This window comes from Pituophis catenifer, unplaced genomic scaffold (assembly GCF_029215685.1).
Source record: "Pituophis catenifer annectens isolate HBS135680 unplaced genomic scaffold, rPitCat1.0.hap2 SCAF_8, whole genome shotgun sequence".
NCBI classification, from domain to species: Eukaryota; Metazoa; Chordata; class Lepidosauria; order Squamata; family Colubridae; genus Pituophis; species Pituophis catenifer.
In genome coordinates, this window is record NW_027256888.1 from 2260310 (window position 1) to 2274197 (window position 13888).

At 39.0% G+C, this 13888-nt stretch overlaps 1 protein-coding gene across 2 annotated transcripts in view; it reads left to right on the forward strand.

Moving 5' to 3' along the window:
* The window catches only part of PI4K2B (phosphatidylinositol 4-kinase type 2 beta), a 17442-nt gene extending 4005 nt beyond the window's left edge, over positions 1-13437 (forward strand). Inside the window, exons 3-10 of one of the 2 annotated variants that reach the window (XM_070948819.1) lie at positions 3089-3289; positions 4678-4809; positions 6642-6795; positions 7653-7720; positions 8388-8487; positions 9746-9879; positions 10153-10212; positions 11232-13437. In XM_070948819.1, coding sequence (XP_070804920.1) covers positions 3089-3289; positions 4678-4809; positions 6642-6795; positions 7653-7720; positions 8388-8487; positions 9746-9879; positions 10153-10212; positions 11232-11405 — 1023 coding nt within the window. In that variant the 3' untranslated portion in view covers positions 11406-13437. Of the gene's footprint in view, positions 1-3088; positions 3290-4677; positions 4810-6641; positions 6796-7652; positions 7721-8387; positions 8488-9745; positions 9880-10093; positions 10213-11231 lie in introns of those variants that run through there. The other variant, XM_070948820.1, reaches the window with a different exon arrangement.
* Positions 13438-13888: the final 451 nt, after the last annotated feature.

Sequence of the window (13888 nt, forward strand, 5' to 3'; positions counted from 1 at the left end):
TCTATATGTGGTTGCTAAGAGTTGAAACCAACTTGATGACACAATTTATGTATATGTACACATTTTCTAACTTTAGATTTCATAACTCTTGTTGATCTCCAACCCTCATAGTAACTGTCCAAAACTGTCAAATATTTAGGTGATATTATCTAAAGAAGTTGGATTAGAAAAAGCTGAGAGAGGGCAGGTTTTGTGGGTTTTTTGTGATGTAACTTGTGAAACTGAAATGAATGCAAACTGCTAAAGCACACTAATCCATCAGAGCATTGCATCTTTTGGGAAACAGAATTGCTGTTTTGTTCTGGATCTATCTCCAGAACCTACTAAACAGTAAAATGTGGGTCATAATTATCTTTTGTGTTGAAATAATATAACTGAGTGGCACTACCTGAATTAGAAGAGCCTTTTGCCTTGATCAACAATTCCTGGATCAAATAAAACAGAGCCTTGGTAGTACAGTGGTCTAAAGCACCCTGTTATTAAGACCAGCTGCCTGCAATTACTGCAGGTTCGAATCTCGCCAAGGCTCAAGGTTGACTCAGCCTTCCATCCTTTCTAAGGTAGGTGAAATGAGGACCCAGATTGTGGGGGCAATAAGCTGACTTTGTATAAATATATACAAAAGGATGAAGGCTATTGCTTAGCGCATTGTAAGCCGCCCTGAGTCTCCGGAGAAGGGTGGCATATAAATAAAATAATAATAATAATAAAAAAAAATTAAGGAAATAAATAAGGTTGCTTTATAGACAAGGAAAATAAACTTAATAAATACTTGAAATATGTGATACTCAATGACATTAGATGGCATAAGAAATTTGGATGAAAGGACCTTAACATTAAAGACAATAAGTTTTTTAGTATAACTACTATCTTCCATAAAGGAGCTCCATTCTAAAATAGTTCTTCAGCAGCCTTCCCTTCACAATTTTGCCTAGGATTCTGCAGTGATACCCTTCTTTACTATGAAGTAAACATGAACCAGGCAAGTAATTGAATATGGCTGCAGAGGTTAAGATGCATAGGAGACAAAAGAGAGGAAATAAGGGAGCTAAATTGGAAATAATTGTCTATATAATGAATCCTGGCATGAAAACAAATGTTGCAGCTGTTTGCTCCAAAGCCAACTGCTAATGAAATCATTGTATTAGCAACTGGCCCTTGAAGTCTCTTGACTTCGGATAATTCCGTGCTTGTCCTTGTATCCATGCAATCCCATTTTAAATTTCAGATTAATATCTCCACCTTCTCCTCTTAAGGCCATTCATTATTAAAGAAGACAAATTGGTTCAGAATTTTATATAGGCTTGGCTTATTTCTGTGCCTCTGGCTCCACGCCAGCCATCAATTGGCACTAAATGCTGTAATAGCATAACTAGTGAAACCTGCTCTTGTTTATCGTGACTTACCATGTAGTCGCTCAGCTTCAGCCCATTGGTTTTTTTAAAAAAAATTATTTTAGTCTGCCAGAATTTCATATGGCAAAATATTTGTATGGGTCGGACACGAACTCGCAAGTAACAACAATGGCAAAATATACATCACCCTTAACTTTAGGGACCCTATTAGAGGCAATATTATACCGTGTTTCCCCGAAAATAAGACTCTGTCTTACATTTTTTTGAACCCCGAAATAAGCGCTTGGCCTTACTTTTGGGGAGGTCTTATTATTTTGGGGTGCGTGGAGCAAGATGGGGCTCCTCTTGCCATCTTACCCGATTTCCAGCTCTGCTTTTAAATATTTTCGGGGAGGGCTTATTTTCAGGGAAACAGGGTAGTACATTTGGAAAATATGCAGTGATTGCATTTGAGGGCAAGTAAAACTCTTGTCAGAGGTAAACTAATGGTTTATTGTGCATCTGGTCTTTTCAATCTCATTGCTGCGAGAGTCAAAAAATTGCTTCTTTTATTGCTCCTTCATGTTCAAAGTCAGGACTTCCAGTAGCTGCCTTGTCCTCTTTTCCTTCCATCCGAAATCAATGGCAACTCCAAAGCAACAGCATCATATTGAATTTTTGATTTATTTTTGGAATGCTATTTATTCTGCTAATGGATATTGTATAAATAAAACATGCTTGTGCTACTGTGACTATGGTTTAAATACTGTATGTATTTGTTTTGGAAGGTGAAGTTGCAAAAAAATATGAACCTTTTATATTTTGATGCTCGACTTGTATTTTGACTTTACGTCACTTTTAACCTCTCAGAATTGTTAACTGAATCACTGCAATTGTGAAGTTAGTTACACGGTTGTTAAGTGAATCTGGCTTCCCCCTTGATTCTGCCTGTCAGGTCACAAATGGTAATCACATGACTCTAGGACATAAATATGAGTCAGCTGCCAAGTGCCCGAATTTTGATTGTGTGACCTTGGGGATCACACAAATGAAATTGTCGTAAGTGTGAAAAACGGTTCTAAGCCACTTTTTTCAGTGCCATTGTAACTTTGAACGGTCACTAAATGAACTGGACTACCTGTAGTGACATTGAATTTTAGAAGCTACCAGGTAGCTTTAGTCAACCAAGGCCACAAAGGCTTCTCTTCCAAGCCTGTTTTGTCTAGTGGAAATGAAGAAGCTGAGTCCTAGTCCCCTCCGTTAGGCAGGAAAGCCAACGTGGATGACTTTGGGCCAATCATTCTTTGGATCTATGGCTGTTTGCTGTGGCCACCTCCCTTTGGGACAACTCAACGCAGGACAAGAGTTACACTCATATCAAAGAAATGGTGGAACAGAATCATTAAAGAAAAGATGCCAAGGGAGGGACAGAATGAATGGGCAAAATTAAATTATTATTTATTTATCTTAAATAATTAGACAGAATTGTTAAATTGTCCTGCAGCCAGTTGGCCCATTCTGGCCCAACTCTCCTCACAGAATTATTGCTCTGAGGAGAACAGGAGAAAGGAACATTAGGTATTTTTGCTACCTTGAGTTATTAATAAAACTAATAAAGGCGGGATGAAAAAAATTAAAAATATATGTTTTTGTAAACTATTTCTATATACGACTAGCAAAGAAGTGCACACTTTTCTGATTCTTTTCCTTATGATTCCTTATTCATTCTTCCTTCCCCCCTCCTTCTCCTTTAGAAAAGTATTGGAGTGTTTAAACCCAAATCTGAAGAGCCTTACGGTCATCTCAATCCAAAATGGACCAAATATTTCCACAAAATCTGTTGCCCTTGCTGCTTTGGCAGAGGCTGTCTTGTTCCTAATCAGGGATATCTCTCCGAAGCTGGTGCCTATCTTGTGGACAGCAAACTAGGATTAGGAGTGGTACCCAAAACGAAGGTAAGAGTGGTTTGCAACATCAATTGAGCATGAAGGAAAGAATTCGTGATCAAAACTGTAAACACACGTTGAATTAAAACCTTTTAAACTAATGTTCAGACTGGGAGAATAGCTTTGAATTTTGGAGTTAACAGATTAACAGAGTTGGAAGGTACCTTGGAGGTCATCTAGTCCAACCCCACCCAAGCAGGAGACCCTACACCATTTCTGACAGATGGCAGCCCAGTCTCTTCTTGAAAGCTTCCAGTGATGAAGCTCCCACAACTTCCGAAGTCCCCTAATCATCCAGGTTGCTCTACTCTGCATTTCTTCTAGAGTCTCAACATCTTTTTTATAGTGGGGTGACCAAAACTGGATGCTGTGGTCTAGGTGTGGTCTTACTAGGGCTTTCTAGAGTGGTATTAGTGCCTCCCTTGATCTTGATTGTATCCCTCTGTTAATGCAATTTAGCATTGCATTGGCTTTTTTGGCTGCCGCTGCTGGCTCCTATTGGTCTCTGTGGGAATTTGGTGGAATTTGATGGAGGTGTCAGTGTGAGGCAGGAAATTAGCGTATGGGAGGGGCCCTTTCCTTTTTTGGCCTGGGGGTCCAGTTGGAATTTTGTGTATATTTTATCAATATGCTGCTATACTGTAGATACAGAAGTGCCAACATCACTCTTAACCATGCAGCTTTCAGGGTGGATCCAGCCACTCCCTTTTCTCCCTTTACTGCACACTTTTTCACTCCTCCTTTTTGCAACAGCTTGCAAATTTGACAACTTGCAATTTTGTTGTTGTAATTCTCCGAAACTGGCCTAATAAAAATGTTGCTGGAATGCAAGCAAGCAACTGTAGCAGAGGTCGCCTCAAATGAAACCACCAAGAAGCCTCCGTTGATTCTCCTCTTGACCTCTGAGATAAACATTTTGATCTTTGTTTATTACTAGAAGGCCTAAAGACAAAATACAGGGAGTCCTCGACTTACAGCCACAAATTCTGCTGCTAAGTGACACATTTGTTAACTGAGTTTTGCCCCAGTTTGCAACCTTCCTTACTGCAGTTGTTAAGTGAATCATTGCAGTGAAGTTAGTAACCTGGATGTTAAGTGAATTTGGCTTCCCCCTTGACTTTGCTTGTCAGAAAGGGGAATCACATGACCCCAGGATGCTGCAACGGTCATAAATCTGAGCCGCTTGCTAAGCATCTGAATTTTGAACGCACGAGGATGCCAAAATAGTCAGTGAAAACCGGTAAAAAGTCACTTTTGTCAGTGCTGCCGTAACCTCGGTCACTAAATGAACTGTCGTAAATCGAGGACTACCTGTACAGCTTAATGAAGAGGTGGATACAATGAATACAGTTGTCGTCCTGAAAATGTTAAACGTTATTCCACTGTCTGTCTTTCAGGTGGTCTGGTTTGTAAGCGAGACGTTCAACTACAGTGCAATAGATCGGGCCAAGTCGAGAGGCAAGAAATACGCTTTGGAAAAAGTGCCAAAAGTTGGCAAAAAGTTTCATCGAATTGGACTACCTCCTAAGGTAAACCCTTGGCAGCCCTGAAAAATGTTCCCCACTTCAATTTTATTTGGGGTGTGTGTGTGTGTGGTTTGTTCTTCACTTCTATTCCTGCTCTGGCATAACTTGTAAGTAATAAAGTATAAATAATAAGGAAAAGTTTTAAGTCTGATCCCAAAGATGGTTTTTCAGGAGGCAACTGGACTTTCTGGTTTTTTTTTTCTTTGAAGATGTTTAGCTTCTCATCCAAGAATAGAATAGAATAGAATAGAATTTTTTATTGGCCAAGTGTGATTGGACACGCAAGGAATTTGTCTTTGGTGCAGAAGCTCTCAGTGTACATAAAAAGACAAGATACGTTCGTCAAGAATCCTAAACTACAACACTTAATGATAGTCATAGGATATAAATAAGAATAGAATTAGAATTAGAATTAGAATTAGAATTAGAATTAGAATTAGAATTAGAATTAGAATTAGAATAGAATAAATAGAATAGAATAGAATAGAATAGAATAGAATAGAATAGAATAGAATAGAATAGAATAGAATAGAATAGAATAGAATAGAATAGAACAACAGAACAGAACAGAACAGAACAGAACAGAATTCTTTATTGGCCAAGTGTGATTGGACACGCAAGGAATTTGTCTTTGGTGCAGAAGCTCTCAGTGTACATAAAAGAAAAGATACGTTCATCAAGAATCATAAGGTACAACACTTAATGATAGTCATAGGGTACAAATAAGCAATCAGGAAAAAATATCAATATCAATCGTAAGGATACAAGCAACAAAGTTACAGTCATACAGTCATAAGTGGAAGGAGGTGGGTGGTGGGAACGATGAGAAGATTAATAGTAGTGCAGACTTAGTGAATAGTTTGACAGCGTGGAGGGAATTATTTGTTTAGGAGAGTGATGGCATTTGGGGAAAAAACTGTCCTTGTGTCTAATTGTTCTGGTGTGCAGTGCTCTATAGCCTCTATAGAGTCGAAACAGTTTATGTCCAGGATGCGAGGGGTCTGTAAATATTTTCCCAGCCCTCTTTTTGACTCGTGCAGTATACGGGTCCTCCATGGAAGGCAGGTTGGTAGCCATGTTTTTTTCTGCAATCCTAATTATCCTCTGAAGTCTGTGTCTGTCTTGTTGGGTTGCAGAGCCAAACCAGACAGTGATAGAGGTGCAGATGACAGACTCAATAATTCCTCTGTAGCTTCTTCAGTTCTGACAGGATAGGGTTAGGGTTCCTTCCATTCCTATATTATAAATCCTTCCATTCACCACTATCCTGTCAGCTGAAGAAGCTTCTTGGATGAGAAGCGAAACGTCTTCAAAAGAAAAAAAAAAACAAAAAGTCCAATTGCCTCCTGAAAAAGCATCTTTGGGACAACTCTGACCTGGATGATGGAGAATCTCTGTAGACTTTTAAGTCTGATGTAACATTAAAGCTAGTAAAGTTGTTTAACGGTGAAGCTAGAAGACTTATTTCCTCAATAGACTTTATTATTATTTTTTTAACTTAAGAAATACAAAAAACACAGACCAAACTCAGTCCTGTTTCTCAAATTCCCCATGCATCAGAGGACTTTTGGGCCTTTTGAGTCTTGACTTGCAAGTTCAGATTAAATATACATTTTGAAAGGCTATTCTCAAACCAACTGTAATTTGATAAGTTAGCAGTGGAATCTTCTTTCCTGATAAATGTTATTTTTATACCTATTGATTAAGCTCACGGCTGTACTTAGGAAGGACATTTGTTTTAATACCTTTATTTGGCTTTCACGTATAAAGGGCGCTTCAAATGCGTTATGCCTCCAGGTCCATTTCATAAATGCAGGCTTTATTTTAAATGGCAGGTTGGCTCCTTTCAGCTTTTCGTGGAAGGTTACAAAGAGGCTGACTATTGGCTCAGGAAATTTGAAACCGACCCCTTGCCTGAGAACACAAGGAAACAGTTTCAGTCCCAGTTTGAGAAACTGGTTGTGCTTGATTATGTTATCAGAAATACTGGTATGTAATAGGGTTTTTTCAATTATTATTATTCTTTTCGTCTGGAATAGGATAGGATAGGATAGGATAGGATAGGATAGGATAGGATAGGATAGGATAGGATAGGATAGGATAGGATAGAATAGAATAGAATAGAATAGAATAGAATAGAATAGAATAGAATTCTTTATTGGCCAAGTGTGATTGGACACACAAGGAATTTGTCTTGGTGCAGAAGCTCTCGGTGTACATAAAAGAAAAGATACATTTGTCAAGAATCATAAGGTACAACACTTAATGATAGTCATAGGGAAACAGTCAATATAAATCATAAGGATACCAGCAACAAGGTTACAGTCAGACAGTCATCAGTGGGAGGAGATGGGTGATGGGAACGATGAGAAGATGAATAGTAGTGCTGATGTTACTCTTGAATTCTGATCAAATTCAAGTAGAGGAAAATGGGCTAGGAAATGTCCATGTTCTTTAAGGCTTAAATGGTCTATATTGAATGATCACTGCCTTTAGGCTGGTAGACTAATATAGGTAGTCCTCAACTTACAACAGTTCATTTAGTGACCGTTCGAAGTGATTTAGGACTATTTTTCACACTCAACGACCATTGCAGCATCCCCACAGTCACGTGATTTACATTCAGACGCCTGGGATCTGGTTCGTATTTATGACGGTCACAGTGTCCCGGAGTCACCTGCAATTTGTTCTTTAAAAAAATCCAACCTGCAATTTGTTTAAATATAACAGGCCCAGATCTTTCAATATTGCAAGCTATTCCATTAGTGTATGTCATGACTGGGGCAGATTTTACCGCAGCTCCCTTGCCTTTCATTTAACTGTGATTCTCCTTAATTTCTTTGAAGATAGAGGCAACGATAATTGGCTAGTGAAGTATGAAAAACAGAGCGATGGGACTGATCTCTCTGACAAGGTAGGACGGATAAGGGCTCTTCTGCTTTGATCCTAGGGATGCCGCAATGATCAATTATTGTGATTTGTGTTCAGTTATGTATCCGATTATGGATTTTATAAAGAATCCTTTCTTATCCCGTGTTCTTATGGAATAAGATAGAATTAAATCATGTGTAATGCTTCCTCAATCATCAATTTTATATACTCGTGCTAGATGATCGCCGAATTATAAATGGGAAAGAATATTGCATGACCTATATTGCGCAGGCTTAATATTCTGTTCAAATGTTAGTTTTTGTTTCTATGTTAAATAGGTGTGTATTGATTGCCGTGTTTCCCTGAAAATAAGACCCTGCCTTATATTTTTTTGAACCCCTAAATAAGTGCTTGGCCTTATTTAGGGGTCTTAGAGGTCTTATTATTTTGGGGAGCGTGGAGCAAGATGGGGCTTCTCTTGCCGTCTTACCTGATTTCCAGCTCTGTCTCCCTAACCCTAACCAAAGGATAGGGCGGAGAACGGCTATACATGCATTTAAATATTTTCGGGGAGGGCTTATTTTCGGGGTGGGGGGCTTATTTTAGCGCATGCGCTCAAAAGCCTGATTGGGCTAATTATCAGGGGATGTCTTATTTTAGGGGAAACAGGGTACTTTTGAATTTGCTTTTTGTTAATTGTTTTCCAACAGGAGATCCAGTGGATTAATGAAAAGGAACCTATTATTAAAATTGCAGCCATTGATAATGGCCTCGCTTTTCCTTTCAAGCATCCGGATGAGTGGAGAGCGTGTGAGTTTTTGAATTTTTGTAGATGAGAAGGCATGAGATTGCAAGTATTGCTATTAGCAGATTTTAATTTTATCTACAGATGGACAATAGCGTAAAGTTAAGGTGCTGGCTTAGAAACCAGGAAATTGTGAGTTCTAGTCCTGCGTTAGGGTGAAAGCAAGCTTGGTGACTTTGAGTCACTCTGTCTTGCCTAATCCACCTCACTGGGTATTGTTGGGAGGAAAAAGAAGAGGAGGAAGGACTATTATATATGTTTGGCACCTTGAATTACTTATAAAGTAATAAACATGGGATAAAAATCCAATACACTAAATAATAAATAATATCCACCGAGCAAACATAAGGCAGGCATTCATGCTTTTCTTTGAAGTTGTTAACTTCACGTGAACAGAAATGATTAATAGGATTTTGCATTGCAAAGATCAGGGCTTATATAGCTCTCAAAGTAGTTTCACATTTGTTACACCTGATTATCAATTATACTAATTGATCATTATGCATTTTGCGCGCCTATTTTGTCACTTGACAAAATAGATGTGCAAAATGCATAATTGGGTAACGTTAACCTGTCTCATGTGAAGGACAGTCTGTTGTTTTGTTTAAGTTGGGAAGAATACACAACTTCATGGGGTTGAATAACCACACTTTTAGGAATTTCTAAGGCCAAGATTGCTAGGATGCGCCTTCTGAATTTTTCCCATTAGATAAAAATGTGTTTATACACGTAGTCCTTGACTTACGATGACAATTGGGACCTGGACTTCTGTTGCTGAATGAGGTCAGTCGTTAAGCAAATCTCAGCACTTCTTTTTGCCATGGTTGATAAGCAGATCACTATAGTCATTAAATGAATCACACAGATGTTAAGATTGAATTTCCTTGTTGGCAAATGGCTGGGAGCTCAGGGGCCGAAAACCCTGCTGGGATTTTGGCAGGGAAGATTTTCAGCTCTTGAGTGGATCCTCCCGGGATCTCTTCCCAACTCCCTGAGGCTCTTTCCCCGGGACTCCCATCTGCTTAACGACCCAAGTGATCGTTTAACAACCCTAACCTGGTGTGCCGGGATTGTGCTCATTGACTGAAGCGCAGTCGCTTCAACCCAGCGATCAAGATTACAGTTCCGATTGTCACGAGTCAAGGATTACGTGCATGAGGAAATTGACTTAAAAGTCAATAAATTGAACATGACACCTGAAAAGTTGAAAATTCCACCTGTTTATTTGGAAGCATCTCTTTTTGCCTCTTCCCCCTCTCTCAGATCCATTCCACTGGGCTTGGCTTCCACAAGCAAAGGTCCCGTTTTCTCAAGAGACGATAGATTTGATACTTCCTCGTATTTCTGACATGAATTTTGTACAGGACCTCTGTGAAGATCTTTATGAACTTTTTAAGGTAAATCTTCAAAAGTAATTTTGGGCGAAACTGTTTAAAGTAGCACCGCAATGGGCAGAATAATGCACACACGTGCATATTTGTTCTATAACCTATGTGTTCTAAGTTGTAAAATACAGTGAAATGTCAAAATACGGAAAGTTAATTGGACTTTGTACAAGCTTTTTAATGGTTTGGTATACTTTCTCATTATTTTAAGTCTGGTTATTTATAGGTGGATCTGATTTGACTTATGAAGGTTTCTCAAATCAATTTATTTTTCTTCCAATAAAGACTGACAAGGGGTTTGACAAAGCTACATTTGAGAACCAAATGTCTGTCATGAGAGGGCAGGTAAGGAGATTTTCTCTTGGACGATGGGTTTTAAATTTGTATCTCTGCCTCATATATAATTGCTTCTGAGTTAAGTATAGAACCTAGGTTTTTTTTTTCTTCCTAGACTTTAGTACACAACTTGTTTCATTCACTATAAGTAGTCCTCAACTTACGATCACAATTGAGCCCAAAATTTCTGTTGTTAAGTAAGAAATTTGTGAAGTGAGTTTTGCTTCATTTTATGACTTTTCTTGCCGCGTTTGTTAAGTGGATCACTGCGGTTGTTAAATTAGTAACCCGGTTGTTAAGTGAATCTGGCTCAGAAGGTTGCAGAAGGGGATCGCCTGACACACACACCCCGCCCCCCCCCCCCCCCCCCCCCGGACACTGCAACCATCATAAATGTGAGTCAGTTGTTCATGATTCCGAATGTAAATCACGTGACCATTGGTCATAAGTGTGGAAAAATGGTCCTAAGTCACTTTTTTCAGTGCCGTTGTAACTTTGGTCACTAAACGAACTGTTGTAAGTTGAGGACTACCTGTATCATTGATGAAGATATTGAAGAATCATCAACATCATCATCTTCTTTTAACGACCCCATAATCCCTTGCGTGGTAGAGTCTGGGCCACTGAATGGAGCTAGCAGAGTGTTTTAATGGCCGGATGCCTTTCCTGTCACCAGTGCCGAGTTTTGTTCAGCAGATGTATCCTCATTGTACCCAGAGAGAGAAATATCTGCCTCTATCTAGGATCGAACTCACAGCCTCCTGATTGTGAGGTGAGAGCTCCACCTCTCTAGGCCACCGCACCGCTCCAAGATATTGAAGAATACTGGTCCTAAAACGGAGCCTTGGGGTACCCCAGTTCCCTCCACGTAGACGTAGTTCCATGAACTACATAACAGCTGTGTGCGTCTCGTGTCCGTGTTACCATAGAGAACGCATAGCTTTTAAGATAGGCGGTTTCTGCCAGCGTTTGGGCTAAGCTCATAAAAGTACTATTTTCTATCTTCGCATCGTTCCTTTTTTTTGCAGATCCTTAATCTCACTCAGGCCTTAAAGGATGGCAGAAGTCCTCTTCAACTAGTCCAGATGCCTCGGGTGATTGTGGAGAGAAGCCACGGTGGAACTCAAGGAAGGATCGTTCACTTGAGCAATGCATTTACTCAGACTTTTCACAGCCGAAAGCCTTTTTTCTCCTCCTGGTAAAAGACAAGTTAAAGACCTTTAGTTTAGCAAGACGTCCTACTTCATAAAGATTTCCGAATATTTTTTTTTTCTCTCTCTGATCTCCCTCCCTCTCTCTCTCTCCCCCTCCCTATGCTGGACTGCCAAAACCTCAGACGTTTTATATATTGAATGTACTCTGTTTACAGTTTATTTAAAATTGTGAAATTTTACATCAGGGAAACAAGGAGCTTGTCCTAAACTGTATTTTTTATAGACGGTTCGACGTTTTGTTTTGTTTTTTGTTTATTTACTTTTGGAAAGGGGTGGGGGAATAAAAGTTTACAGATGCCAAAGACTACTTTTGACTTATCTGCGGGGGGGGGGGGGGGAGATTTTGTTGCCTACAATATCAGAAATTATAATCTAATTTTTATAGATAGGATTGAAACGCCTGGCCTTTTATTCCACTACATAGATGCCTCTCCATCATCTTAACCTACTCCACAGGGGCCAATCCCACGCCGTCTGCGTTTGGAAAATAAAGGGCTTGCAGGTGGGTTAAAAAAGCAGAGAGTAGTAGAGAGGAAACATACTGTAATGATGTCATAGTTCTCACACCACCTTTGCGCTGAAGGCAGGCAGTTCTAAGTGCAACTTAGCATCTGATCCACTGTGTATTGTTTGATTTGGGAAAGGAATGGAGCCCTTGGCCAGTGCTTCTTCACCACAGTTGCATGCCTAATTTATTGCACAGCTTATCTCTGGGTTTTTAGCTACGAGCTCCATCTGTACTTAACAAAAACAAAAAAACAATTGACCACTGCTATTTACAAATGTGTGGCTTTTTCTTTGGGGGAATACACGGTTTTAGGAACAGGTTTTCATGCCTTCTCAGTTTTTTGTGTTTTCTGTGTAAAAAAAAAATTAAAAATTGAGCCAATTACAGATGACTTTGTTGATGTTTCAAGATATACTTTTGAAAGACTTGTTTTACTTAGCACCAAGAAGTGACACATTCCAAGAATTGTTGGTTTTCTGGACCAAGAACCGGATGAGGGAAAACGTTACAAAAAAAAGGAACATAAGCGTTTTTTTTCCTCCCCCGTGAGATTATACGTATTGATAAATGCATGCTTTCAGTCTTGTGATTCTTTTGTCAGGATGATGAATTGGGGAAATACTGTATTTTGTTAGAACAATATTTCTGCTGCAATTTTGTCAGTGGCATTGGGGGTTTTGAAACTTTTACCAAAGCCAATTAAATCGACTAACTTGAAACCAAAGCTCACTGGTACGGTTACTGCCTCTTCCTAACACCACTATTTTGGTCTCAAGGAGATCAAAAACTTGCAAATCAGAAAAATCATTTTTGATTATTTTGTTGTCAGGCGATTCCTTCAACCGCTCTAAACTTTGCACTTGGCTTTAGCTGATCACTTGCAAGAATGATAATCCATGTAACTTCACACTTACCAAGAATTTAGTAAAACTTGTTTTAAACTTCAGGGTTCGAAGCTCAAAACGTCTGTGTCAAAAATAAGGGTTTTTGGGGGGATTAAAGTTGTGCCTAGCTTTCTCAGAAATGCTGTATCTTTAACTGCTGAGCAATACCCCCCTTGTTCTTGCATTGCTATTTCTTTTAATGTTTGTTGAACCAATGTAGCCTGTTGGGATAATTTACTTGATATTCTAAAATGCATAAGCCTTAATATTGAAAATTTACTGTATTGCGGGTTTATAAATTTATTCTGATTTCAGTTTTTATCCATTCCTGCAAACTATTTAAAATGAAAAAAAAAAAAAAAAGGACGGACTTTGCTTTCCCAAAACAATAAAGAGCACAGTCTACGCTGCTGCAGATCTGCCACAACTGTCCGCTTACATTTAATCTATTGTTGGAGAGAAACATCTGGAACAGAGAACCTTCCCTTCTTAAGATGAGGTTCATTTTACCCATTTGTAGTATTTGTCCTGCTGCTATCTTCCATGTTCCTAGCACTCGGTGTAACAAGACAACACTTTTAGCCAGCCTGATGGTTTTATCATTAAAGCGAATTGTTTCAATTAAAAATCTTGTGTTTTCTGATCTTTTAACGCTACCCAAAGAGCACGGCATTGCAAAGAGGATCTCCGAAGAGATCACCAAATCAACAGTAGCATGCTTTCCTGTGAAATGATTGAAAAAACTTGACTCCAAAGCACTGCTCCTGAATGTGATTTTTACAGATCACAACGTATTAAGTCCTCTCTTAATAGTTTGCATATAAAAACTGGCTTAAAAGGGGGAGCCCAAGTCATTATTTTTTTTTACTTTATCCAAATCTTGGGAGGATTCCTGATCTAACCATCATCATCTTCATTGGGAGGGGATTTTTAAATTTTATAGACTTGGGGTTTTAAATTGGGAGGCCGATTGATTTAATCTCTTTTAATTATCTTAACTTTTGTATTGTATGTATTTTAATTTTGGCTGTTCACTGCCCTGAGTCCCTTTTGGGAGAAGGGCGGTATACAAATTAAAT